At 45.1% G+C, this 24,977-nt stretch overlaps 1 protein-coding gene across 1 annotated transcript in view; it reads right to left on the minus strand.

Annotated features, from left to right (window-relative positions):
• LOC120027656 (EVI5-like protein) overlaps positions 1-18,345 on the minus strand; it is a 39,175-nt gene extending 20,830 nt beyond the window's left edge. The window contains exons 1-2 of the mRNA XM_038972653.1: positions 18,063-18,345; positions 416-780 (exon numbers count right to left, since the gene is read on the minus strand). Of these exons, the coding sequence (XP_038828581.1) occupies positions 416-651 (236 nt within the window). The 5' untranslated portion in view covers positions 652-780; positions 18,063-18,345. The remainder of the gene's footprint in view (positions 1-415; positions 781-18,062) is intronic.
• Positions 18,346-24,977: the final 6,632 nt, after the last annotated feature.

The following is a 24,977-nucleotide window of genomic DNA, read 5'->3' on the forward strand; positions in this document are numbered from 1 at the left end:
AAACGCCCAGTTGGCCATTAATTTGGCTACCATGTCTAAAAGAAGAGATCTCAGTGACTTTGAAAGAGGAGTCTCAAAGGAGTATAGGGGGTTTAAAGCGTGTGTCAGTCACCAGATCTCAACCCAACTGAACACTTAGGCACTGCTCCAGGATCTCCCATGAGACAGCCTTTTCCACCACCATCAACAAAACAATAAACTATGGAATTTCTCGCGGAAGAATGGTGTCGCATGCCTCCAACAGAGTTCCAGACACTTGTAGAATCTATGCCAAGGTGGATGGAAGCTGTTCTGGCCACTCGTGGTGGCCCAACGCCCTATTAAAGACAACTTATGTTGGTGTTTCCTTTATTTTGGCAGTTACCTGTAGCTACTGTGCAACACATGTGAACCCCAGTTCCCATCTCTTTCTCACCTGTTCTGCTCCTCCAGCTTGGCCAGCAGCTCTAGCTCGTCAGGGCTCAGGCAATCCGAGTCAGCGGGGGAGGCGGCGGGGGCTGAGAGCATGGCATCTTGGCAAGATGAGTCCGGGCTGAGCAGGGGGCTGCCCATGGAATGGTCCATGCCAGGGGGAGAGGAGAGGGGACACTCCAGCTGGTTGGGTCCCCCTGTGGAGCCCTCTCTCTCAGGGCTGCCGCTGGGGGTGGACATGGTTGTGGGCACAGTGCAACGCACTGTTGGACAGGGGAGGCTGTGGCTGGGTCTCCTTACCCGTCTCCCCCGCTGTAGGATCACCTGGTAGGGCGGTGCCGGAGCCAATCGGATCAGGGTTCCTCAAACCTGTTGTGAATTTAGAGAACATTTGAATTACGAGGACATACACTGAACAAAAACATGAATGCAACATGTAAAGTGTTGGTCCCATGTTTCATGAGCTGAAATAAAAGATCCCAGAAATTTTCCATATGCACAAAAAGCTTATTTCTCTTAAATTTTGTGAACAAATTTGATTACATCCCTGTTAGTGAACATTTCTCCTTTGCCAAGATAAGCCATCCACCTGACAAGTGTGGCATATCAAGAGGCTGATTAAACAGCATAATCATTACACAGGTGAACCTCGTGCTGGGGTCAATAAAAGGCCACTCTAAAATGTGCAGTTGTGTCACACAACACAATGCCACAAGTTCTGAAGCAGCGTGCAATTGGCATGGTATGGGCAGGCATTAGCTACATACAACGAACACAATTGCATTTGATCAATGTCAATTTGAACGCACAAAGATACCGTGACGAGATCCTGAGGCCCATTGTTGTGCCATTCATCAGCCGCCATCACCTCATGTTTCAGCATGATAATGCACAGCTCCATGTCGCAAGGATCTGTACACAATTCCTGGAAGCTGAAAATCTCAGTTCTTCCATGGCCCGCATACTCACCGATCAACGTATACTACAGCGTGTTCCACAGGAAACAATCAACAGCCTGATCAACTCTATTAGAAGGAGATGTCGCGCTGCATGAGGCAAATGGCGGTCACACCAGATACTGACTGGTTTTCTGATCCACGCCCTTACCTTCTTTTTTACGGTATCTGTGACTAACAGACACAGATCTGCATTCCCATTCATGTTAAATCCATAGATTAGTGCCTAATGAATTCATTTCAAATTGACTGATTTCCTTATATGAATTGTAACTCAGTAAAATCTTTGAATGCATGCTGCGTTTACATTTTTGTTCAGTATACATACAGGGCATTCGGAAAGTATTCAGACCCCTTGACTTTTTCCAAATATTGTTACTTTACAGCCTTATTCTAAAATGGATTTAAATCAAATTAAAATCTCAATCTACACACAATACCCCATAATGACAAAGCGAAAAACAGGTTTGTAGAAAGTTTTGCTAATTTATTAAAAATAAAAAATACCTTATTACCATACAGTACCAGTCAAAAGTTAGTACACACCTACTCATTCAAGGGGTTTTTCTTAATTTTCACTATTTTAGTTTTTTACAACTGCACTTGAAACTTTCAAAGTTCTTCAATTTCAGGATTTACTGACCTTCATGTCTTAAAAAGCAATGGACTGTAATGTCTCTTTGCTTATTTGAGCTGTTCTTGCCATAATATGGACACCCTACCTTGTCACAACACAACTGATTGGCTCAAACACAGTAAGGAAAGAAATTTCACAAATTAACAAGGCACACCTGTTAATTGAAATGCATTCATTCCTGGTGACTACCTCATGAAGCTGGTTGAGAGAATGCCAAGAGTATGCAAAGCTGTCATCAAGGCAAAGGGTGGCGACTTTGATTTGAACAATCTCAAATATACTTTGATTTGCTTAACACTTTTTTGGTTACTACATGATTCCATGTGTTATTTCATAGTTTTGATGTCTTAACTATTATTCTACAATGTAGAAAATAGTAAAAATAAAGAAAACCCTGTAATGAGTAGGTGACAAACTTATTCAGACTCTTTGCGATGAGACTCAAATTGAGCTCAGGTGTATCCTGTTTCCATTGAACATCCTTGAGATGTTTCTAAAACTTGATTGGAGTCCACCTGTGGTATATTTAATTGATTGGACATGATTTGGAAAGGCACACACCTGTCTATATAAGGTCCCGTAGAGCTCCGAGACAGGATTGTGTTGAGGCACATATCTGGGGAAGGGCACCAAAACATTTTTGCAGCATTGAAGGTCCCCAAGAGTGGCCTCCATCATTCTTAAAAGGAAGAAGTTTGTAAACACCAAGACTCCTAGAGCTGCCCGCCCGGCAAAACTGAGCAATTGGGGGAGAATGCCTTGGTCAGGGAGGTGACCAAGAACCCGATGGTCACTCTGACAGAGCTCCAATTTCTCTGTGGAGATGGGAGAACCTTCCAGGAGGACAACTATCTCTATTGCACTCCACCAATCAGGCCTTTATGGTAGAGTAAAAAGACATGAATTTTACTGAGGAGTTGCTTCCATGACAGCCCGCTTGGAGCTTTCCAAAAGACACCTAAAGGATGAGAAACAAGATTCTCTGGCCTGAATGCCAAGATCCACATCTGGAGGAAACCTAGCACCACCCCTACGGTGAAGCATGGTGGTGGCAGCATCATGGTGTAGGGATGTTTTTCAGTGGCAGGGACTGGGAGACTAGTCAGGATCGAGGGAAAGATTAACAGAGCAAAGTACAGAGAAATCCTTGATGAAAACCTGCTCCAGAGTGCTCCGGACCTCAGACTGGGATGAAGGTACACCTTCCAACAGGGCAACGACCCTAAGCACACAGCCAAGACAACGCAAGAGTGGCTTCGGGACAAGTCTCTGAATGTCCTTGATTTGCCCGGACTTGAACCCGATCGAACATCTATGGAGAGACCTGAAAATAGCTGTGCAGCGACGCTCCAACTTTCCCAAGTTGGATGGAAAGTTAAGTTCCTCGGCGTACACATCACGGACAAACTGAAATGGTCCACCCACAGACAGTGCGGTGAAGAAGGCGCAACAGCATCTCTTCAACCTCAGGAGGCTGAAGAAATTTGGCTTGTCACATAAAACCCTCAAACTTCTACAGATGCACAATTGAGAACATCCTGTCCGGCTATATCACCGCCTGGTATGGCAACTGCACCACCCACAACCTCAGTGCTCTAATAATGATGTTTACATACAGTTTAAGTCGGAAGTTTACATACACCTTAGCCAAATGCATTTAAACTCAGTTTTTCACAATTCCTGACATTTATTCATAGTAAAAAGTCGCTTAGGTCAGTTAGGATCACCACTTTATTTTAAGAATGTGAAATGTCAGAATAATATTAGTGATTTATTTCAGCTTTTGTTTCATTCGTCACATTCCCAGTGAGTCAGAAGTTTACTTAAACTCAATTAGTATTTGGTAGCATTGCCTTTAAATTGTTTAACTTGGGTCAAACGTTTTGGGTAGCCTTCCACAAGCTTCCCACAATAAGTTGGGTGAATTTTGGCCCATTCCTCCTGACAGAGCTGATGTAACTGACTCAGGTTTGTAGGCCTCCTTGCTCGTACACGCTTTTTCAGTTCTGCCCACAAATTTTCTATAGGATTGAGGTTAGGGCTTTGTGATGGCCACTCCAAAACCTTGACTTTGTTGTCCTTAAGCCATTTTGCCACAACTTTGGAAGTATGTTTGGGGTCATTGTCCATTTGGAAGACCCATTTGCAACCAAGCTTTAACTTCCTGACTGATGTCTTGAGATGTTGCTTCAATTTATCCACATCATTTTCCTACCTCATGATGCCATCTATTGTGTGAAGTACACCAGTCCCTCCTGCAGCAAGGCACCCCCACAACATGATGCTGCCACCCCTGTGCTTCACGGTTGGGATGGTGTTCTTCAGCTTGCAAGCCTCCCCCTTTTCCTCCAAACATAACTATGGTCATTGTGGCCAAACAGTTCTATTTTTGTTCCTTCAGACCAGAGGACATTTCTCCAAAAAGTACAATCTTTGTCCCCATGTGCAGTTGCAAACCATAGTCTGGCTTTTATATGGCGGTTTTGGAGCAGTGGCTTCTTCCTTGCTGAGCGGCCTTTCAGGTTATGTCGATATAGGATTTGTTTTACTGTGGATATAGATACTTTTGTAACTGTTTCCTCCAGCATCTTCACAAAGTCCTTTGCTGTTGTTCTGGGATTGATTTGCACTTTTTGGACCAAAGTACGTTCATCTCTAGGAGACAGAACACGTCTCCTGCCTGAGCGGTAAGACGACTGCGTGGTCCCATGGTGTTTATACTTGCGTACTATTGTTTGTACAGATGAACGTGGTACCTTCAGGCATTTGGTAATTGCTCCCAAGGATGAAAGACTTGTGGAGGTCTAAAAAAAATAGCTGAGGTCTTGGCTGATTTCCTTAGATTTTTCCATGATGTCAAGCAAAGAGGCACTGAGTTTGAAGGAAGGCCTTGAAATACATCCACAGGTGCACCTCCAAATGACTCAAATGATGTCAATTAGCCTATCAGAAGCTTCTAAAGCTATGACATTTTCTGAAATTTTCCAAGCTGTTTAAAGGCACAGTCAACTTAGTGTATGTAAACTTCTGACCCACTGGAATTGTGATACAGTGAATTATAAGTGAAATAATCTGTCTGTAAACAATGGTTGGAAAAATGACTTGTGTCATGCAAAGTAGATGTCCTAACCGACTTGCCAAAACTATAGTTTGTTGACAAGAAATTTGTGGAGTGGTTGAAAAACGAGTTTTATTGACTCCAACCTAGGTGTATGTATGTATTCTCCCCACTGTACAAGTATTTGACACACTGCCGATTTTGCAGGTTTTCCTACTTACAAAGCATGTAGAGGTCTGTAATTTATCATAGGTACACTTCAACTGTGAGAGATGGAATCTAAAACAAAAATCCAGAAAATCACATTGTATGATTTTTAAGTAATTAATTTGCATTTTGTAGCGTAACAAAATGTGGAAAAAGTCACGAGGTCTGAATACTTTCCGAATGCACTGTACATAGTCCTATGTCTCGTTAGTCAATGCTTATACGAGGTCAACTGTTGGTTGATTGCTGGGATAAATGGTTAAGTGCTATGAAAAGATCATTGGATTGTTTGACATTTTCATACAGAGCCAATTTCTATGTCAAACACAACAAACAAAAATAATTGACATACAGTCCCTCGATTCCCATCTAAGTGAATTGATCACAGTCAATCCACAGTGAACGATATTATAGCCGTCCACTTGCTAAGGGAGTGGTTATCAGGGTGTGGGCCTGAGTCACCATGGATGATGACATCACATTCTATAATGGCCATTGTCTCACTGTGGCTCAACATTCACTTACAGTCTTCTTTATAAAGAGATTGGTTTGTGTCTCAAATGCCACCCTATTCTCTATAGTGCACTACTTTTGACCAGGGCTCTGGTCAAAGGAGTGCACTATATAGGAATTAGGATGCCATTTGGGACGCACCCATTATAAGTGTATGGATTTAATGGATCATGATGTAATCCTGTATTATAAACTGGGTGGTTCGAGCCCTGAATACAGACTGGCTGAAAGCCGTGGTATATCAGACCGTATGGGTATGACAAAACATGTATTTTTACTGCTCCAATTACGTTGGTAATCAGTTTATAATAGCAATAAGGCACCTCAGGGGTTTTGTTATATAGCCAATATACCATGGATAAGGGCTGTGTCCTAGCACTCCGCGTTGCGTCATGCGTAACAGCCCTTAGCAGTGGTATATTGGCCATATACACCACACCCCCTTGGGCCTTATTGCTTAATTAGAAGTACACAGTCAACTCCCAATCATAGAAACCATCATCACAGTGTTTAATACTGTAGACACCATTTAAATCACTCACTGATTGATCAACATTAGCTAGATTACCATTAAATGTGATGTCATGAATGTTTGATGACATCATGCTGTGAATATAAAGCAAGCAGGAAGAGACTCTGAATTAAATGTGATTGGATTGGAGTCATAATTAATTATGAGATTAGCAAACTAGAAAGAATGTGTTGAGAAAGATAGGCCATGTTGATATACTAGAAATCTGCAGAGCTATGAAAATACAAAACAACATTCGTCGAAGTATTATATTTTCTAATTGTTTGTTTTCTCATGCAAATCCATTGACAAAGAAATAAATAATGGCAATTTCAGCTGAGGTTAAATCCATGAAATCCCATTTTCTGATAAGGAAGGTTTTGTGTATGCTGTTGTGGTGTGTGTGTGTGCGCACTCAGGCTTGTGATTCACAATGTGCAACATTCTACTGGCCTATGTGAGGCGAGGCCAGGTAGGCAAGGCCTGGTACACTCTCAGTCAACTACCCTATCTCCTCCCTCTAGTAAAGCCAAGAACAGACTGTGCACCGCACAATGCAGCTACTAACCACAAAACTAATAGGGGGGAACCATTGGTCAGTGATAAACCAGAGGTCCCGCTGCTACTGTTTTTTTTTGTTTTTTTTCCCACCAGGTAGGCAAGTTGAGAACAAGTTCTCATTTACAATTGCGACCTGGCCAAGATAAAGCAAAGCAGTTCGACACATACAACAACACAGAGTTACACATGGAGTAAGTCTATATACAATGTGAGCAAATGAGGTGAGATAAGGGAGGTAAAGGCAAAAAAAGGTCATGGTGGCGAAGTAAATACAATATAGCAAGTAAAACACTGGAATGGTAGATTTGCAGTGGAAGAATGTGCAAAGTAGAGATAGCAAAGGAGCAAAATAAAATAAATAAATAAATACAGTAGGGGAAGCGGTAGTTGTTTGGGCTAAATTATAGATGGGCTATGTACAGGTGCAGTAATCTGTGAGCTGCTCTGACAGCTGGTGCTTAAAGCTAGTGAGGGAGATAAGTGTTTCCAGTTTCAGAGATTTTTGTAGTTCGTTCCAGTCATTGGCAGCAGAGAACTGGAAGGTGAGGCAGCCAAAGGAGGAATTGGTTTTGGGGGTGACCAGAGAGATATACCTGCTGGAGGTGGGTGCTGAGATAAGGGGGACTTTACCTAGCAGGGTCTTGTAGATGACCTGGAGCCAGTGGGTTTGGCGACGAGTATGAAGCGAGGGCCAGCCAACGAGAGCGTACAGGTCGCAGTGGTGGGTAGTATATGGGGTTTTGGTGACAAAACGGATGGCACTGTGATAGACTGCATCCAATTTATGGAGTAGGGTATTGGAGGCAATTTTGTAAATGACATCGCCGAAGTCGAGGATCGGTAGGATGGTCAGTTTTACGAGGGTATGTTTGGCAGCATGAGTGAAGGATGCTTTGTTGCGAAATAGGGAGCCAATTCTAGATTTAACTTTGGATTGGAGATGTTTGATGTGAGTCTGGAAGGAGAGTTTACAGTCTAACCAGACACCTAGGTATTTGTAGTTGTCCACATATTCTAAGTCAAAACCATCCAGAGTAGTGATGCTGGACGGGCGGGCAGGTGCAGGTGGCGATCGGTTGAATAGCATGCATTTAGTTTTACTTGTATTTAAGAGCAGTTGGAGGCCACGGAAGGAGAGTTGTATGGCATTGAAGCTCGTCTGGAGGGTTGTTAACACAGTGTCCAAAGGGCCAGAAGTATACAGAATGGTGTCGTCTGCGTAGAGGTGGATCAGAGACTCACGAGCAGCAAGAGCGACATCATTGATGTATACAGAGAAGAGAGTCGGCCCAAGAATTGAACCCTGTGGCTGTCAGAGGCCCGGACAAAAGGCCCTCTGATTTGACACACTGAACTCTATCAGAGAAGTAGTTGGTGAACCAGGCGAGGCAATCATTTGAGAAACCAAGGCTATCGAGTCTGCCGATGAGGATGTGGTGATTGACAGAGTCAAAAGCCTTGGCCAGGTCAATGAATACGGCTGCACAGTATTGTTTCTTATCGTTGGCGGTTAAGATATCGTTTAGGACCTTGAGCGTGGCTGACGTGCACCCATGACCAGCTCTGAAACCAGATTGCATAGCGGAGAAGGTGCGGTGGGATTCGAAATGGTCGGTAATCTGTTTGTTGACTTGGCTTTCGAAGACCTTAGAAAGGCAGGGTAGGATAGATATAGGTCTGAAGCAGTTTGGGTCAAGAGTGTCCCCCCCTTTGAAGAGGGGGATGACCGCAGCTGCTTTCCAATCTTTGGGAATCTCAGACGACACGAGAGAGAGGTTGAACAGGCTAGTAATAGGGGTTGCAATAATTTTGGCAGATAGTTTTAGAAAGAAAGGGTCCAGATTGTCTAGCCCGGCTGATTTGTAGGGGTCCAGATTTTGCAGCTCATTCCGAACATCAGCTGACTGGATTTGGGAGAAGGAGAAATGGGGAAGGCTTGGGCGAGTTGCTGTGGGGGGGTGCAGTGCTGTTGACCGGGGTAGGGGTAGCCAGGTGGAAAGCATGGCCAGCCGTAGAAAAATGCTTACTGAAATTCTCAATTATAGTGGATTTATCGGTGGTGACAGAGTTTCCTATCCTCAGTGCAGTGGGCAGCTGGGAGGAGGTGTTCTTATTCTCCATAGACTTTACAGTGTCCCAGAACTTTTTTGAGTTTGTGTTGCAGGAAGCAAATTTCTGCATGAAAAAGCTAGCCTTGGCTTTTCTAACTGCCTGTGTATATTGGTTTCCAACTTCCCTGAAAAGTTGCATATCACGGGGGCTGTTCGATACTAATGCAGAACGCCATAGGATGTTTTTGTGTTGGTTAAGAGCAGTCAGGTCTGGAGAGAACCAAGGGCTATATCTGTTCCTGGTTCTAAATGTATTGAATGGGGCATGCTTATTTAAGATGGTGAGAAAGGCATTTAAAAAAAATAACCAGGCATCCTCTACTGACTGGATGAGGTCAATATCCTTCCAGGATACCCGGGCCAGGTCGATTAGAAAGGCCTGCTCGCTGAAGTGTTTCAGGGAGCGTTTGACAGTGATGAGTGGAGGTCGTTTGACCGCTGACCCATTACAGATGCAGGCAATGAGGCAGTGATCGCTGAGATCTTGGTTGAAAACAGCAGAGGTGTATTTACAGGGCAAGTTGGTTAGGATGATATCTATGAGGGTGCCCGTGTTTACGGCTTTGGGGTGGTACCTGGTAGGTTCATTGATAATTTGTGTGAGATTGAGGGCATCAAGCTTGTTTAACCATGTTAACCATGAAGGTAGCAACGCTGCTCAGCAGTTCCTCTCTGCACTCCTGTCTGTGGCAGCCAAGCTGCACCATAGAAATGGAATTACTAGAATGAGAATCCCATTGGGTGCAGCCAAATGGCGGTGGCCTGGGTTGTTTCATGTTCTACTCATTCTAGTTCTATGGTGTTTCCACTCCTGTCTGTGGCAGCCAGGCAGCACCATAGAAATAGAATTACTAGAATGAAAAAGAAACCTTGACAGCCTCATAGTCATGGCAATTTGACTGCACCCTCATAACATTTCCATTCTAGTGATTCTGTTTCTATGGACAGAAGTACAGACCTGGCCTGCATCATGTATGGGAGCGCTATTACTGGGTAAGCCGAGCTGGTGGCCCCAATCCACATAGAGGGAGAGGAGAGAGAGGCCTAACCCCAAGCCGAGGGTAATTCAGCATACATTTGACAAATGGAATCCCAGAATGTAGGGCTTATGCACATCTGCAAGTGAGATGAGGGGAATGGGCTAGCCATCATCGGAATGCTGAACAGCTCTATGACTACAACTCACACACACCCTAGCTGTTTTAATATCAGCCATAGTCACACTGATACACACGTCTACTGAAGCACGACAACAACAAGGAAAACAGAAAAACTGCCCAAAGAAGAAGAGAAAAAAGATTGTTTGAAGGGAAAAAACTGCAGAGGGATGGAGGGACAAGGACACCATTCATGTGCTGGGAGAGGCCAATCAAAAGAGCCATTAACTAGCATGAGACCAATTGCATCAGAAGAAGAGCAGCGGCTCAGGAAAACGGGCGTCCCGAAACCATCACAATACTCCCTCAAAATGACATGTAGCTAGTTCCTCCAAAACAATGTAACAATAGCAACAGAGAAAAGTTGTTCACATGTAGCCTCATTTTATCAAAGCTAATCTTATGACACTAGAAATACTGAACTTTAACCCTTGATATTTCTCACGACTGCTCACTGTGACGATGGAAATGCATATACAGTTGAAGTCGGAAGTGTACGTTCACTTAGGTTGGAGTCATTAAAACAAATTTTTCAACCACTCCACAAATTTCATGTTAACAAACTATAGTTTTGGCAAGTCGGTTAGGACATCTACTTTGTGCATGACACAAGTCATTTTCCATCAATTGTTGACAGACAGATTATTTCACGTAAATCACAATTCCAGTGGGTCAGATGTTTACATACACTAAGTTGACTGTGCCTTTAAACAGCTTGGAAAATTCCAGAAAATTAAGTCATGGCTTTAGAAGCTTCTGATAGGCTAATTGACATCATTGAGTCAATTGGAGGTGTACCTGTGGATGTATTTCAAGGCCTACCTTCAAACTCAGTGCCTCTTTGCTTGACATCATGGGAAAATCAAAAGAAATCAGCCAAGACCCCAGAAAAAAAATTGTAGACCTCCACAATTCTGGTACATCCTTGGGAGCAATTTCCAAACGCCTGAAGGTACCACGTTCATCTGTACAAACAATAGTACGCAAGTATAAACACCATGGGACCACGCAGCCGTCATACCTCTCAGGAAGGAGACTCATTCTGTCTCCTAGAGATGAACGTACTTTGGTGCGAAAAGTGCAAATCAATCCCAGAACAACAGCAAAGGACCTTGTGAATATGCTGGAGGAAACCGGTACAAAAGTATCTATATCCACAGTAAAACGAGTCCTATATCGACATAACCTGAAAGGCCGCTCAGCAAGGAAGAAGCCACTGCTCCAAAGCTGCATAAAAAAGCCAGACTATGGTTTGCAACTGCACATGGGGACAAAGATCGTACTTTTTGGAGAAATGTCCTCTGGTCTGAAGGAACAAAAATAGAACTATTTGGCCATAATGACCATTGTTATGTTTGGAGGAAAAATGGGAGGCTTGCTAGCCGAAGAACACCATCCCAACCGTGAAGCAGGGGTGGCGGCATCATGTTGTGGGGGTGCTTTGCTGCAGGAGGGACTAGTGTACTTCACAAAATAGACGGCATCATGAGGACGGAAAATGATGTGGCTATATTGAGCAACATCTCAAGACATCAGTCAGGAAGTTTAAGCTTGGTTGCAAATGAGGCTTCCAAATGGACAATGACCCCAAGCATACTTCCAAAGTTGTGGCAAAATGGCTTAAGGGCAACAAAGTCAAGGTATCACAAAACCCTGACCTCAATCCTTTAGAAAATGTATGGGTAGAACTGAAAAAGCATATGCGAACAAGGAGGCCTACAAATCTGACTCAGTTACACCAGCTCTGTCAGGAAGAACGGGCCAAAATTCACCCAACTTATTGGGTGACCCAAGTTAAACAATTTAAAGGCAATGCTACCAAATACTAATTCAGTGTATGTAAAACATCTGACCCACTGGGAATGTGATGAAAGAAATAAAAGCTGAAATAAATAATTCTCTCTACTATTATTCTGACATTTCACATTCTTAAAATAAAGTGGTGATCCTAACTGACCTAAGACAGGGAATTTTTACTAGAATTAAATGTCAGGAATTGTGAAAAACTGAGTTTAAATGTATTTGGCTAAGGTGTATATACATTTCCGACTTCAACTGTAGTTACCTTTTAAGAAACCAATGCAAGAAATAACCTTAACATCTCTGAAAATATAACACTAGTCTCCCTCTGAAAACAAATCCCCTAAATTACTGGCATCCCCATGTGTCATCTCACCAGGAATCATTCCAGTCCAGCTACAGTTGGATGTACACCAGAGGGGCTATACAGCAATGTCATTGAAGCCAGGCTGTAATCCAAACTCTGTGAGTCATGCTAGACTACAGCAATATGTGGGACAATTGCTGCTCTGGCTATCAGTGCATTAAATCTCTCTAAGGGTAACGGTAGGACAACAAAAAAATGGCACTGACTGTAGCTGAATGCAGAAGTTCTCCCATTTAGTGTGTCTGGAGGTGGTATGTTGTGCTTCCCAAATGGCACCCTCTATAGTGCACTACTTTTGATCAGAGCCCTATGGGCCCTGGTTAAAAGTACTGCACTATTTAAGGAATACGGTGCAATTTGAGACACCACCATGGTGAACTTGGGACTGCAGAGTACTGGAGATGGAGATAGCCTTGGGGGAACAAAGGCTGTACCCAGCACATGAGGGAGCTTCAATGTGAGCCCTGTTGTGTGTGTGTGTAAACAGCAGCTTCACCCTTGCCATGAATGGGGCAGCTTCAATGTGAGCACTGTGTTGTGCCTATGCACGAGTTTGTATGTAAACCTCTATCCACGTGCACAATTATCGCATTGTGTGTGCGCCTCAGCGCGTCCTATCCTCGCTTCCACTGTCCACAGCAACAGACAGACCTATTGTACCCCCAACTACCAACCCTCTCTATCCCCCATTTCTCCCCCCGAACCCCTAATCCACCCATCCCTTCCCCTCTCTCCCTCCTTGTACGTCCTGTGCCTCCCCCTCAGGCCATGCTTGACATCAAGGGCAGCCCCCACGCTAAACCCCCAGTCCTACCTCCTGTACGCCCTAACCTCGCTGTTGCTACATCTCATTTACAGCTTTGTTCCCTTCTGTCCGCTGACACGTGGCTTGTTCCTCAACGCCACAACATCCAAGTGCATGCGACTGGCAGCATCCAAAATGGCAACCTGTGATCTATATAGTGTGCTACCTGGGAATGGGCCCTGGTCAAAAGTAGTCCACTATGTAGTGCCCAGTTCTTCTCCCACTCTGGTGTCTAGGGTTAGTATTATGAACCCTGTGCTCTTCTGAAGTCACTGTTGTTGATGTATTCCCTCTGATTCTGTAATGGCTGCATATTAACCATTGTCTCTAATATGCTTGACCTCCCCATGTCATCCAAAATCGTCATGGCAATGACAGCCTGGTCTCCACATGACCTTCCTTGACAAAGTGAATTATATATACATTCATTATATCGGTCCAAGGCCCTGTACAGCAGATGTTATCTAGAATCTAGATGAATCTAATGAATAAGTTGCTTTGACGGTAAGCTTGAATGATGACCAGACACATTTGGGCTAATTAGAATGACATGTCATCCGGTGAAGCTCCCTCAGACTACCCAAGTTCCCTAAACGTAAGCACATTCAGAACAAGAATTGCTTCCTGAATTCCTAGTTTAGCTATAAGCGCCCTCCTGATAATCACATTTCCATGAATACCAAGGGGAACATGGCTTTAAAATACACATTTCCACCATCCTCCCTCCAAACGAATTCAAAAGCAATGCGATGTGACTAATAATTTATTCTGCAATGGTAGTGAGTGTTTTGTCAGAGGGGGGCTAGGCCAATCTGACCCTGATCAGGTGATTCAATAAGATACAGATTAAAAGGATCACCAGCACTGCTGCGTCATCCTCAAACGGATTACAAACAGATTAAACACTGTACACCAACATAACCCAGGGTGCCCTTGCATTTGCCTAGGCATTAACAGAAAATACACACATAAACGATACATGGGATGTCCGTGGGATTGGTTTAAGCCTCACTTTCCCACAGTAGATGAACCAACCAGATCCCCTTTTCTGGGGCACTGATCCAAACTGATCTGGGGCCAGTATAGTTAGTGCGGCATCAAACAGAAACCATCTGACCTATTACTGGCACACCTGTGCCACTTTAGTACAATAGCCACGGGACATTGTGTCACCAGTTGATTGTGTGTTCATTCAGCTCTATTTTAAAGCCATATGAAACCTCCCTCTGGGGTTTCAGAACAGGTCTGGATAGTTTACCACACACAGTGGAATGGGCCAATAGAGCGGTGACGTTAATCATACTCCCAGAGAGAGTGAACTGTGAACTGAGGTGAATCATTCCTGTACATTACCAGACACCAGTGATCCTAGAAAACAAGTGCAACCAAGACAACAGCTCTGGTGAAATGGTTGCCCAGGCTTGTTTATCATAATAAAGGGCAAGGCCCTGTTCACCTGACTAGGTGGGGAAATGGATAGGGGGGCGTGGTAGTGGGCGTGACCAACGGCGCCTTCTCCGACAAACATTTTTAGAGGCCCTCCCATGGCAGCAGAGATAAAATGTTGCTGTTTTAAAGCAAATTTGTCTGCTATTCGCAATTCTAGACATTTTGCCATGGGGAAGAGAAAACATTTTACAGTTTTAAAGCTAGTTTCCTGAAATTGTATACATTTTGCTATGTCTTATGTTGTGTTATTATGCTACACTACATGACCAAAAGCTTGTCAAACATCTCATTACAAAATCATGAGCATTAATATAGAGTTGGTCCCCACTTTGCTGCTATAACAGCCTCCACTCTTCTGGGAAGGCTTTCCACTTGATATTGGAACATTGCTGCGGGGACTTGCTTCCATTTAGCCACAAATGCATTAGTGAGGTTGGGCAATGATGCTGGGCAATTAGGCCTGGCTCGCAGTTGGCGTTCCAATTCATTCCAAAGCTGTTCGATGGGGTTAAGGTCAGGGCTCTGTGCAGGGCAGTCCAGTTATTCCACACCAACCTCAACAAACCATTTCTGTTTGGAACTCCCTTTGTGCACGGGGGCATTGTCATGTTGAAACAGGAAAGGTCCTTCCCCAAACTGTTGCCACAAAGTTGGAAGCACAGAATCATCTAGAATGTCATTGTATGCTGTAGCGTTAAGATTTCCCTTCACTGGAACTAAGGGGCCTATCCCGAACCCTGAAAAACAGCCCCAGACCATTCATTATTCCTCCTCCAAACTTTAGTTGGCACTATGCATTGGGGCAGGTAGCATACTCCTGGCATCCGCCAAACCCAGATTTGTCCTTCGGTCTGCCAACTAGTGGAGCATGATTCATCACTCCAGAGAATGCGTTTCCACTGCTCCAGAGTCCAATGGCAGCAAGCTTTACGCTACTCCGGCCAATGCTTGGCATTGCGCATGGTGATCTTAGGCTTGTGCGCGGCTGCTCGGCCATGGAAACCCCTTTCACGAAGCTCTGGATGAACAGTTCTTATGCTGACGTTGCTTCCAGAGGCAGTTGGGAACTCGGTAGTAAGTGTAGCAACCGAGGACAGATTATTTTTATGCACTACGTGCTTCAACACTCAACGGTCCCATTCTGTGTGTTTGTGTGGCCTACTACTTTGTGGCTGAGCCGTTGTTGCTCCTAGCCGTTTCCAATTCACAATAACAGCACTTACAGTTGACCAGGGCAGCTCTAGCAGGGCAGACATTTGACAAACAGACTTGTTGGAAAGGTGGCATCCTATGATAGTGCCACGTTGAAAGTCACTGAACTTGACAGTAAGGCCATTCTACTGCCAACGTTTGTCTATGGAGATTGCATGACTGTGTGCCCGATTTTATACATCTGTCAGCTGAAATGTTCGAATCCACAAATTTGAAGTGGTGTCCACATACTTTTGTATATATAGTGTATCTGAGTGACTCAAACATGATATCAAAATCAATGGGGGCCCCATGCCAAGACATTTGGAGAATTTTAGGGGAAACACTGCCATGTTGTTTTTGTATTATCACCCCTCTAGTATGTAATGTCTCTGAAACAATACAGTTATACTGATCTGTAGCATCCTGTATCTGGGCAAATAATGTTTTGCTTTGTGAGTAACTTTAACTAGTTACCATTCTATTACCGCTTGATTCCGTGCTGTAATGTAAAGTGCTACCAAAATGACAGGAACAACAGACTAGAAGGGAGCTTGTAGTAGCTGCAGTAGGGCAGGATACTGGAGTTTTAGGCTTGGTATGTCAGGTCATGGAGTTGCTCCCAGTATCTCAGCGTCAGCAGCACAGCAGGATAATGGAGTGGAACCTTTAGCACAGGGCAGGCCTCTGCTGATCGCTACAGCCAACCAACCACAGTGAGAGAGTCAGTGTGACGAACAGATAGAACCTGTCAGAGATGCAGAGACAGACATACAGAACCTGACAGCAATCCAGACAGACACAGACATCAGGACAGGTAGATGATATCCCTCCCCCCTACTACCACGGCCCTTATTGTGGCAATCAGCAGTTTGTACAGCAGAAGCACGCCACAGCCAAGCCGGTGTAAAACACAAAGACTGTTAATTTGACATCACAAAGGCCTATTAGCTTACCATTCATTCACAGTTCACCTCAGCATGGATTGCTGTAGCAACAGCAAGTAGCAGGGATGATGAGAAAGAAGTGAGGTTTACACAGCTGTGTGTGAATGCCAACTGTCACTTTTACTGAGCTGTAATGTTCAAATGCCCCATCTGCGTGTGTGTGTGGTAAACGGGTATAGCATTTCTTTTCAAAACAAGGTCATGGGGATGTGTGAAGATCAGATAATTGTTTTCTTGAGAGCCCGTGTGTTTCACTCTCTGTATGGTGAGTGCATTTCCTAGATAAGGCTAAAAGCAATGACTTGATTTCTCACTCAACACACCCTGTGCTGGTGAAATCTACCCAGCGCTTGCACTTGGTGGTGCATGTCTCTAGTCTGTTCTATTCCACCGTTTATAATATTAACCATAATTGGTCTGAAATGCAAGGTAATTTATTCCTTGAATAGTAGTCCCCAAAAGAGACTGAATGCAGACGCCTGTGGCAGAATACTTCACTTGTTTATTGTCAGCCATAATACCCCTTCCATAATAAAATGTTAGCTGCAATTCATACTAATGTTTGAGATCTTTCGCCCTCATAATATTTGAGTAAAGCCAACCCAAGGCACATCCATTTCTGACTACAATATTGTAACGGCTGTAGCATGCCTTCACTAGCAAAACGCATACATCTGAAGGACAAATAACCTGCGTTGTATAGGCTACAAAGAACTGGCTGAGGATGTAATTCCGTGGGTTTATGCCTGTTTCAGTTTATGTTTGTGTGATGGCACTTAGCCCGGATTTCAGGCCAATATGCTGATGCATATGGCTGCTACCTGTACAACAGGCTCTCGCGCTGCAGATGATGCTTCAGCAACTGTCACCAATTCAAATGGCAGCTCAAGCCTATGTCTTGCCGTGCAATGTGACAAGAAGAAGGCCATTCAAACATTGCAACGATTGTAAAACGATATATGAAATTGAGGCCGCGCAGGGGAAGAGGCCACAATGTATCCTCTTACTTCTGTGCGTAAAACAGTAGCCTACAGAAAAATAACGGGGTTGTAGCCTATTTCGGCTATTTTCTTTTTCGCTTGCCTTCCCTTTCATTTGAGGGGCCTATTCGCTTTCCGGAAATATGCAAATGAAGACCACTGTATTAATTCGACAAGAGAGAAATGGAGCAGTATCAGCCCCGCTGTCGCTGAGTAACCTCTGATGAAGATTAAGGCTTCCTCAATGTAACAATACACAGGGTCTATGTGCTTTGTTTTGGAGCATAAACGTAAACTTCGCTCGATCCATCTACATGCATAACAAATGTTTCTGTGACACATGCAATTATAACAAGAACAACAGTAAATAATACATTTATGAATAAAACAGCAATGCCTACCTGAATGTTCCCATAATCGAATCGGCTCTTGCTCGTAGCTGCTATGTCATGCCAACACACGGACACCACGAAACTAGCACAGAATAAAACCTTCACAATGTCGACTTCACCGCTTTATGAAAAATACAGTACGAAATGCTACGCCGAAGCCATCGCTCGTGCTGCTGTTTTATTAGAAAATGCGAACTCGCCCATCTGTCCGTCTGTCGGCGCTTCCTCAAGAAGACCTATAACCAGCTACAACTACTAGACAGGGAGCTGTCCACCCTTTCTCCCCTGTCCTCCCCAACTATGTAATAATACAAATAAGGCAGACATAAACATAGCTTTAAACAGCAGCGTCAATCATAAATAGAAATCATAAACAGAATGGAGTGCTTCAGAGTTTCTACACCTTTTGCCTTGAGGTGGTACACACACACCAATCAGATTACAACACAGACATGATTGACATGTTTAAAGCCAATGAATTGGCTTAATTAAGGTATCCTTTGTAGTGACACCGCAATTATCCACTCATGTCTATTCTTTATTCTGCAGGGAGGCGGGGCTTGCAGGTGTCATCGGCATACAGTGGTGTGCTTACTGTATGGTATTGAGCATAGTGTATTAGAGATGTATTCCCTCTCAAGAAAGATAAAATGCGGGAATTATTAAAATGTGACTCTTATTATGTAAATTGCAATTAGGTTAGGGCATTTAGCCTATACCTATATAGCGACAGGTAGCCTAAAAAATCTGTCGTTCTGCCCCTGAACAAGGCAGTTAACCCAATGTTCCTAGGTCATCATTGAAAATAAGAATTTGTTCTAAACTGACTTGCCTAGTTAAATAAAGGTAAAAATAAAAATAATGACTGGCACAGTGAACATACTCATAACAATGATACTGTAGACAGTACACAGCAAATTTACCTTAAGAATCTATAGCATGCAGGTGGGTCTGTAAAAAAAAGTAAAAAAGAAGATCAAAATAGCTGCAAGTTGTGTTTATTAAGTTAAATGGGGGGGGGGGGGGGGGGGGGGGTAATAAAATGGGTTGTGAGTAGCGGGGGTTGTCTCCCTCTTCTGATGGCTCTGATGTTTTTTTAGAAAGTGGGTTGGGGGAGGTGGCATCAGGGTTTCCAAAACTCGTCTCTGCACAGTTACTTTTTGCATCTTTTTTTGCAGGGGAAGCAAACTAGTTTTGCCAGGGCAGCTGTGATCCGCGGGAAGAGAGCCTGTTTTTTCTTCGGCTCATCTGCAGCCACAGTACCTGAATAGGTGACAGAGAACAGGGCATGAAATCAGGGTCGTGTTCATTAAGGCACACAGTAGCAAAATGTTTTGAAACAGAAAACAAAAACAAGCATTTGTTATTGGCAAGTTCAAGAAAGTTCCTCCCTGTTTTAGTCTGTTCTCTTCCCTTTAGTGGCTAATGAATAAGACCCTGATAGTCTCCCGTCCTTACATTACAATAGTGTGCTGAAGACAGATGCACATGTTGACTGAAAAGAAGTGAGGACTTACTATCATTGCCAAGAGGAGACACCTTGTTCTTCTTCTGGTCCTTGTTATTACCTCGCTTCTTCTTTCCTGACTTCCTCACTTCTTCCTTAATAGCCTCTTCCTTCTCCTTCTGCTTCTCCTTCTCCTTAGTAGAGAGAGAAACAGATTTGAGTCGATGCCTCACAATCAAACAGCCCAAATAACTAAACGATCTACTGGTTCTTGTCTGTCTCACATGTGTGGAGGTGATGTACTCGAGGTCTGTTAAGAGGGCACAGCTGATGGACTCGGTGCTCTCAGAAATGTAGCTAATTACCTGGGACTTCTCAGAGATGGCTGAGCTTACAATGGTCTTCTCCAAACCAGTGCTGTCATCAGCCATCTCCTCTAGGTCCTCTTCAAGGGTTTCCCTCCGGGCCAGGAGCTCCTCTGTGAGGGTGATATCACTCCTTGAGGACGTTGAGGAGTGTGACCTCCCACTAGCACGGCTCCTCCTGGCTCCAAAATGGCAGTCGGAACTCCAGTCCTCGGAATAGTCATCTATGACTTGTGTGATGGTGTCCGCCATGCACCTGATGGCTCCCTCGCCACCAGAGCGTGCGGCACGCAGTTGAGCCCGGTTGGAGTCCGAACGCAGGGACAATCTTTGAGCTGCAGTCTTCACGATGGCCTTCACCGCATCCTCCCCAATGAATTGGATGCTCTCCTCCAGGCCAAAGACGACAGAGATGTCAGCATACTTAAGGGCATGCTGGACCTCCAGAAAGAGATCCTTCATCAGCCTGAAGGGGTCATTGGCCCTCCTTGTCTGGGGGGACTCTGAGGCCTCCAGTCGGCACATGATGCCGTGGAGGATAAACTTCAGGGTCTGGGGGCTTATGACGGTGGCCCAGGGAGTGCTGCAAATGAGGATGTCCTCCTCAATAAGATTCTTGCCTGGTAGGAGGGAGGGAATCTTCTCAAGGGCCTTGGTGGGCATCAGGGAGCTGTCACTCACGTCGGACACCTCAGCTTCTCCCACCTCTTCTTCCAGGGTCTGGGAAGGAGCTGCCCGTGCTGCATGGGTGGTCGTCACAGAGTTGTCCTTCATAGAGGTGCTGGGCACTACCTCTTCTTCATCCAGGCAGGGTCTGGGCAGAAAAACATCCAGAGTCTGGGCAGGAGCTGCCCATGCTGCCTGGGTTGAGGTGGAGGGTTTAGGGTATGAGACAGTCATGGCACTCACTACTACCTCCTCTTCTTCGGGTGAAGAGGGACATTGAGAGTCAGGGAACCTTTCCCTGGCACCGGAATCCAATCCTAAGAAAACACACTCATATTCTGAAATGGTTCAAAACCACATTCATGTATAACACTATGCAGTATCTGGCACATTTACTATAATGGTAATACACTGGTTATTACACAGGTTATTACATTGTTATTACTGGTCATATGGGTAAAACAGGTTATAAGTGTACCTTTCTGGATGATGAGCCTGGCCTTGTAATCGTCGTTGCAGGTACTGTTCAGGATGTCTCCCACCCTGGAGGTCAGGACCTGGCAGACGGCCCCTAGTCAAATCAACATTTATTTAATACAGGGGTGTCAAACTCATTCCATGGGGGGCCGAGTGTCTGCAGGTTTTAGTTTTTTCCTTTCAATTAAGACCTAGACAACCAGGTGAGAGGAGTTTCTTACTAATTAGTGACCTTAATTCATCAATCAAGGGTGGAGTGAAAACCTGCAGAAACCCGGCCTTCTATAGAATGAATTTGACATTGATTCAAAGTAATACTTCACACATAAAATGTCTCCAAACACTGTATAGAAAAATAAGAAAAAAAGAGGAGAGAGAAAATGAAAATACCATTACTGACAATAAGGGAAAAGAAAGAAGGGGAATATGCGGGTGCAAAAGACAGTAAAAACAACATAATAACTAACCTAGTGCCTCCTTGTTGTCATCGGAGAGGGAGAGGGAGCCGGAGGACTGGAGGGTCTGGAATCTGCCCTTCTCCAACAGAGCGGCCCACCTCCCACGGGACTCTGCCACCTCCTCCTCCCCAAGCCCACTTGACCAGGTGGAGTCGCTGTCCCACAACTCCTCCTCGCTGGATGTGGGGGTGTTCCCCCAGCCGTCCCTATACATCCAGTTGAAGTTGTCATTCCACATAATGTCTCTACCTGGTGGGGTGGTCGGCAGACCCAAGAAGTTCTCCAGCAGATTCTTAATGGCACGTTGGATGAACATGTACAGCACGTCTGTGAAGAATTCATTGGAGAGCCTACGGTTGGCAGCCAGGTCTTTCAGGATGGGCTCGGACCTGCTCTGGCGGGCCATTGGCCTCCTGCCCATACCGCTGTCCAGAAGCATCTGATACACCTTGCAGATGAGCTCCTTCCCAAAGTAGTGGACCTTCCCCCTGAAGATCCTGTTGACCAGCCTCCACGAGGACAGGATCTGCCCCAGGGGCTCCACTGCCGGGGTTAACTTAATGTCCATGATGTCATTCAGTGAAACATCATCCTCACTGCTGAACTCCTGGTGGAGTTCCCGGTCAGTGTCGGAGTGCGCCAGATGAACAATAACATCAAAGATGTTACTGGCTGTGACTCCTGCCTCTCTGTGGCCGGTGGTGGAAATGGTGGTCTGGCTACAACTTCTGCCGCCATGCCCAGACCGGGGAATGCTGGGAGTGCTGGCAGTCTGGGTCTCGTCCATCTCCCCAGCAGGGCTGCTGGTCTCCCCAACTTCCCCTGGCCTCTCCCCAAACAGGGCAAAGACAGGGAGGGACCCCTCGCTAAGGACTTTATGGACGTCACTTCCCTTGGGACTCCTCACTGACCCCAGTTCTCCCAACTCTGTTGGTGACCCAGGGCGTCTCCCATTTCGGCTGTTGTTGCCTCTTCCAGACCTCATGTGGTGGATGCGTCTGGCGGCCTCCTGGGCACTCTCACAGGCGCCCCTGAACAGCTCTGAGAAGATGCTGGAGAGCTTCTCTTCGGTCAGAGTGATGCCTGGATGGGTGTTCTCCAGGTCATCCTCACCAGAAGAGAAGAGGTCCTCCTGGGCCCTTTTCAGGATGTTACTCACAGACAGATCTGCTATGCCCTGAAGCTCCTTGTCGGTCTCAGAAGGGGGAGTGGGCGGCTGCCCGCCCAGGAGCCTTCCCTTCGGCTCAGAACTCCGCTGGTGGAACTTTTCAGAGATGATCTGGAGCACACCTGACCCCCAGCGGAATGAGTCTGACGACTCTGGTCTGGAGGTCCTGTGCAGAGCCATCACTGGGAGGAACACCTCACTGGAGACACACACCACCCACTCGATGACTTCGTCCAGGTCGCCTATTGTCACGTTCTTAGAAAGAGAAACAGAAAACAACAATCTTTTTTTTTTTTTTTTTTTTTTTTTATCCCATTTTCTCCCCAATTTTCGTGGTATCCAATCGCTAGTAATTACTATCTTGTCTCATCGCTACAACTCCCGTACGGGCTCGGGAGAGACGAAGGTCGAAAGCCATGCGTCCTCCGAAGCACAACCCAACCAAGCCGCACTGCTTCTTAACACAGCGCGCCTCCAACCCGGAAGCCAGCCGCACCAATGTGTCGGAGGAAACACCGTGTACCTGGCCCCCTTGGTTAGCGCGCACTGCGCCCGGCCCGCCACAGGAGTCGCTGGAGCGCGATGAGACAAGGATATCCCTACCGGCCAAACCCTCCCTAACCCGGACGACGCTATGCCAATTGTGCGTCGCCCCACGGACCTCCCGGTCGCGGCCGGCTGCGACAGAGCCTGGGCGCGAACCCAGAGACTCTGGTGGCGCAGTTAGCACTGCGATGCAGTGCCCTAGACCACTGCGCCACCCGGGAGGCCCAGAAAACAACAATCTGACAGCTAGTAGTTTTTATGTTACAAGATAGTTGTTTCCGATGATCACTCCACCCTTAAAAGCAGAAAAAATGGGGGACTTACCATTTGTTTGAGGAACTTCCTGATAAGCTTTCTCTGACTGGAAAACAAACAAACACCAGGAATCATTGGCAACTTAAACTAGTGTTTATATACAGTAGATTATATTTTTTCTGCACATAATGAGGTTCACAGCAGGACTCACGGGTGAGACTTCAGGAAGTTTGTTAGAGAGAACGCCTCAGGTGAAATTGGACAGGAGGCATCATCGTTCTTAGCCTCGGACGTGACATCACTCTTTGGGGTCAGGAGGTCATCAACAGATGGAAAGGAGATCATTATCTCCCCATCATTAGGTGTCAGGGGACCTGGGGTTTCTGAAACAGAAGACAATCAGAATTACCACCGAACAAGCTAGTGACCACAGCAACGATTCTATTGAAGTTGTATAATCAGGAATAAACACTGTGTCACCAATACCCACCTGTTGTCTCCATTTTAGTAACTTTAGTGCCCTTCTTGATAGCTGGCAGGACACCTACAGAAAGAGGAGAGTCGTAGATAATAGTGGATCCTTCCACCATACTGTATGTCATTTTAGAATTCCATTAAAAAATCAAAGAATTTTGGAAGTGGAGATCAATACTCACTGTTACTGGTTGTTCGAGATAGAAGCGTTTGAGGCAGTGCCAACACACCAACTACTTGGCGGCTTAGGTTTACCACCCCTGACTTAGCCTCCCTAGCCCTTCTAGCCTTGATAGCCTCTCGGCTGGGCCTGGGGCCTTGTGGGGGCTTCGGCACAAGGTTCTGAGACAAATAACAACAGTGGGGAAATCATATCACCATAGAAACCACCTATTTCACCATAGGCATGGTGGTACTAAGTGACATGTCACATAACGGTTAACCTTAGAATTACAGTCAGAATTAAAATCAGAATTCCAATACTATTAGTTCTAACTAGTAGGTGGTCCATGTGTCTTAATGGCGTTATTATCTTGTTGTAAACTGGTTTTCAACCCGTCATATTACTAGATTACAACCAACTGGTCTCCGTTACAACCAGACGTTTTGCAACAGAACTAAAAGTTGTTTCTTACCTTTAGGGGGCTGTCCTTGGGGCAGTCTCCCAGGGCTGGCAGCCTTAGTCCATCATGGCCAGCGGAATGGACGTCAGTCTGGAGCACCTGCTCTCCAGCACTAGCTTGGAGGGTCCCAGCCTGGGGTACAGGAACATAAGGAAATACATTTAACTTGAGCCCTCCATTATTATGCCCGCTTCTCCAAATATAAATCATAACCTTAGAATTACAATCAGAATTAAAATCAGAATTCCAATACTATTAGTTCTAACTAGTAGGTGGTCCATGTGTCTTAATGGCGTTATTATCTTGTTGTAAACTGGTTTTAAACCCGTCATATTGCTAGATTTGTTAAAGGAATTTATAAAGGTTGGAGATAAATGATTAAATAATTCTACCCGGAAACTTAACCATTAGGGGTTAGAGGTTATGTAGCATAGACAAGGAGTAA

Source organism: Salvelinus namaycush, chromosome 2, assembly GCF_016432855.1.
Source record: "Salvelinus namaycush isolate Seneca chromosome 2, SaNama_1.0, whole genome shotgun sequence".
NCBI classification, from domain to species: domain Eukaryota; kingdom Metazoa; phylum Chordata; class Actinopteri; order Salmoniformes; family Salmonidae; genus Salvelinus; species Salvelinus namaycush.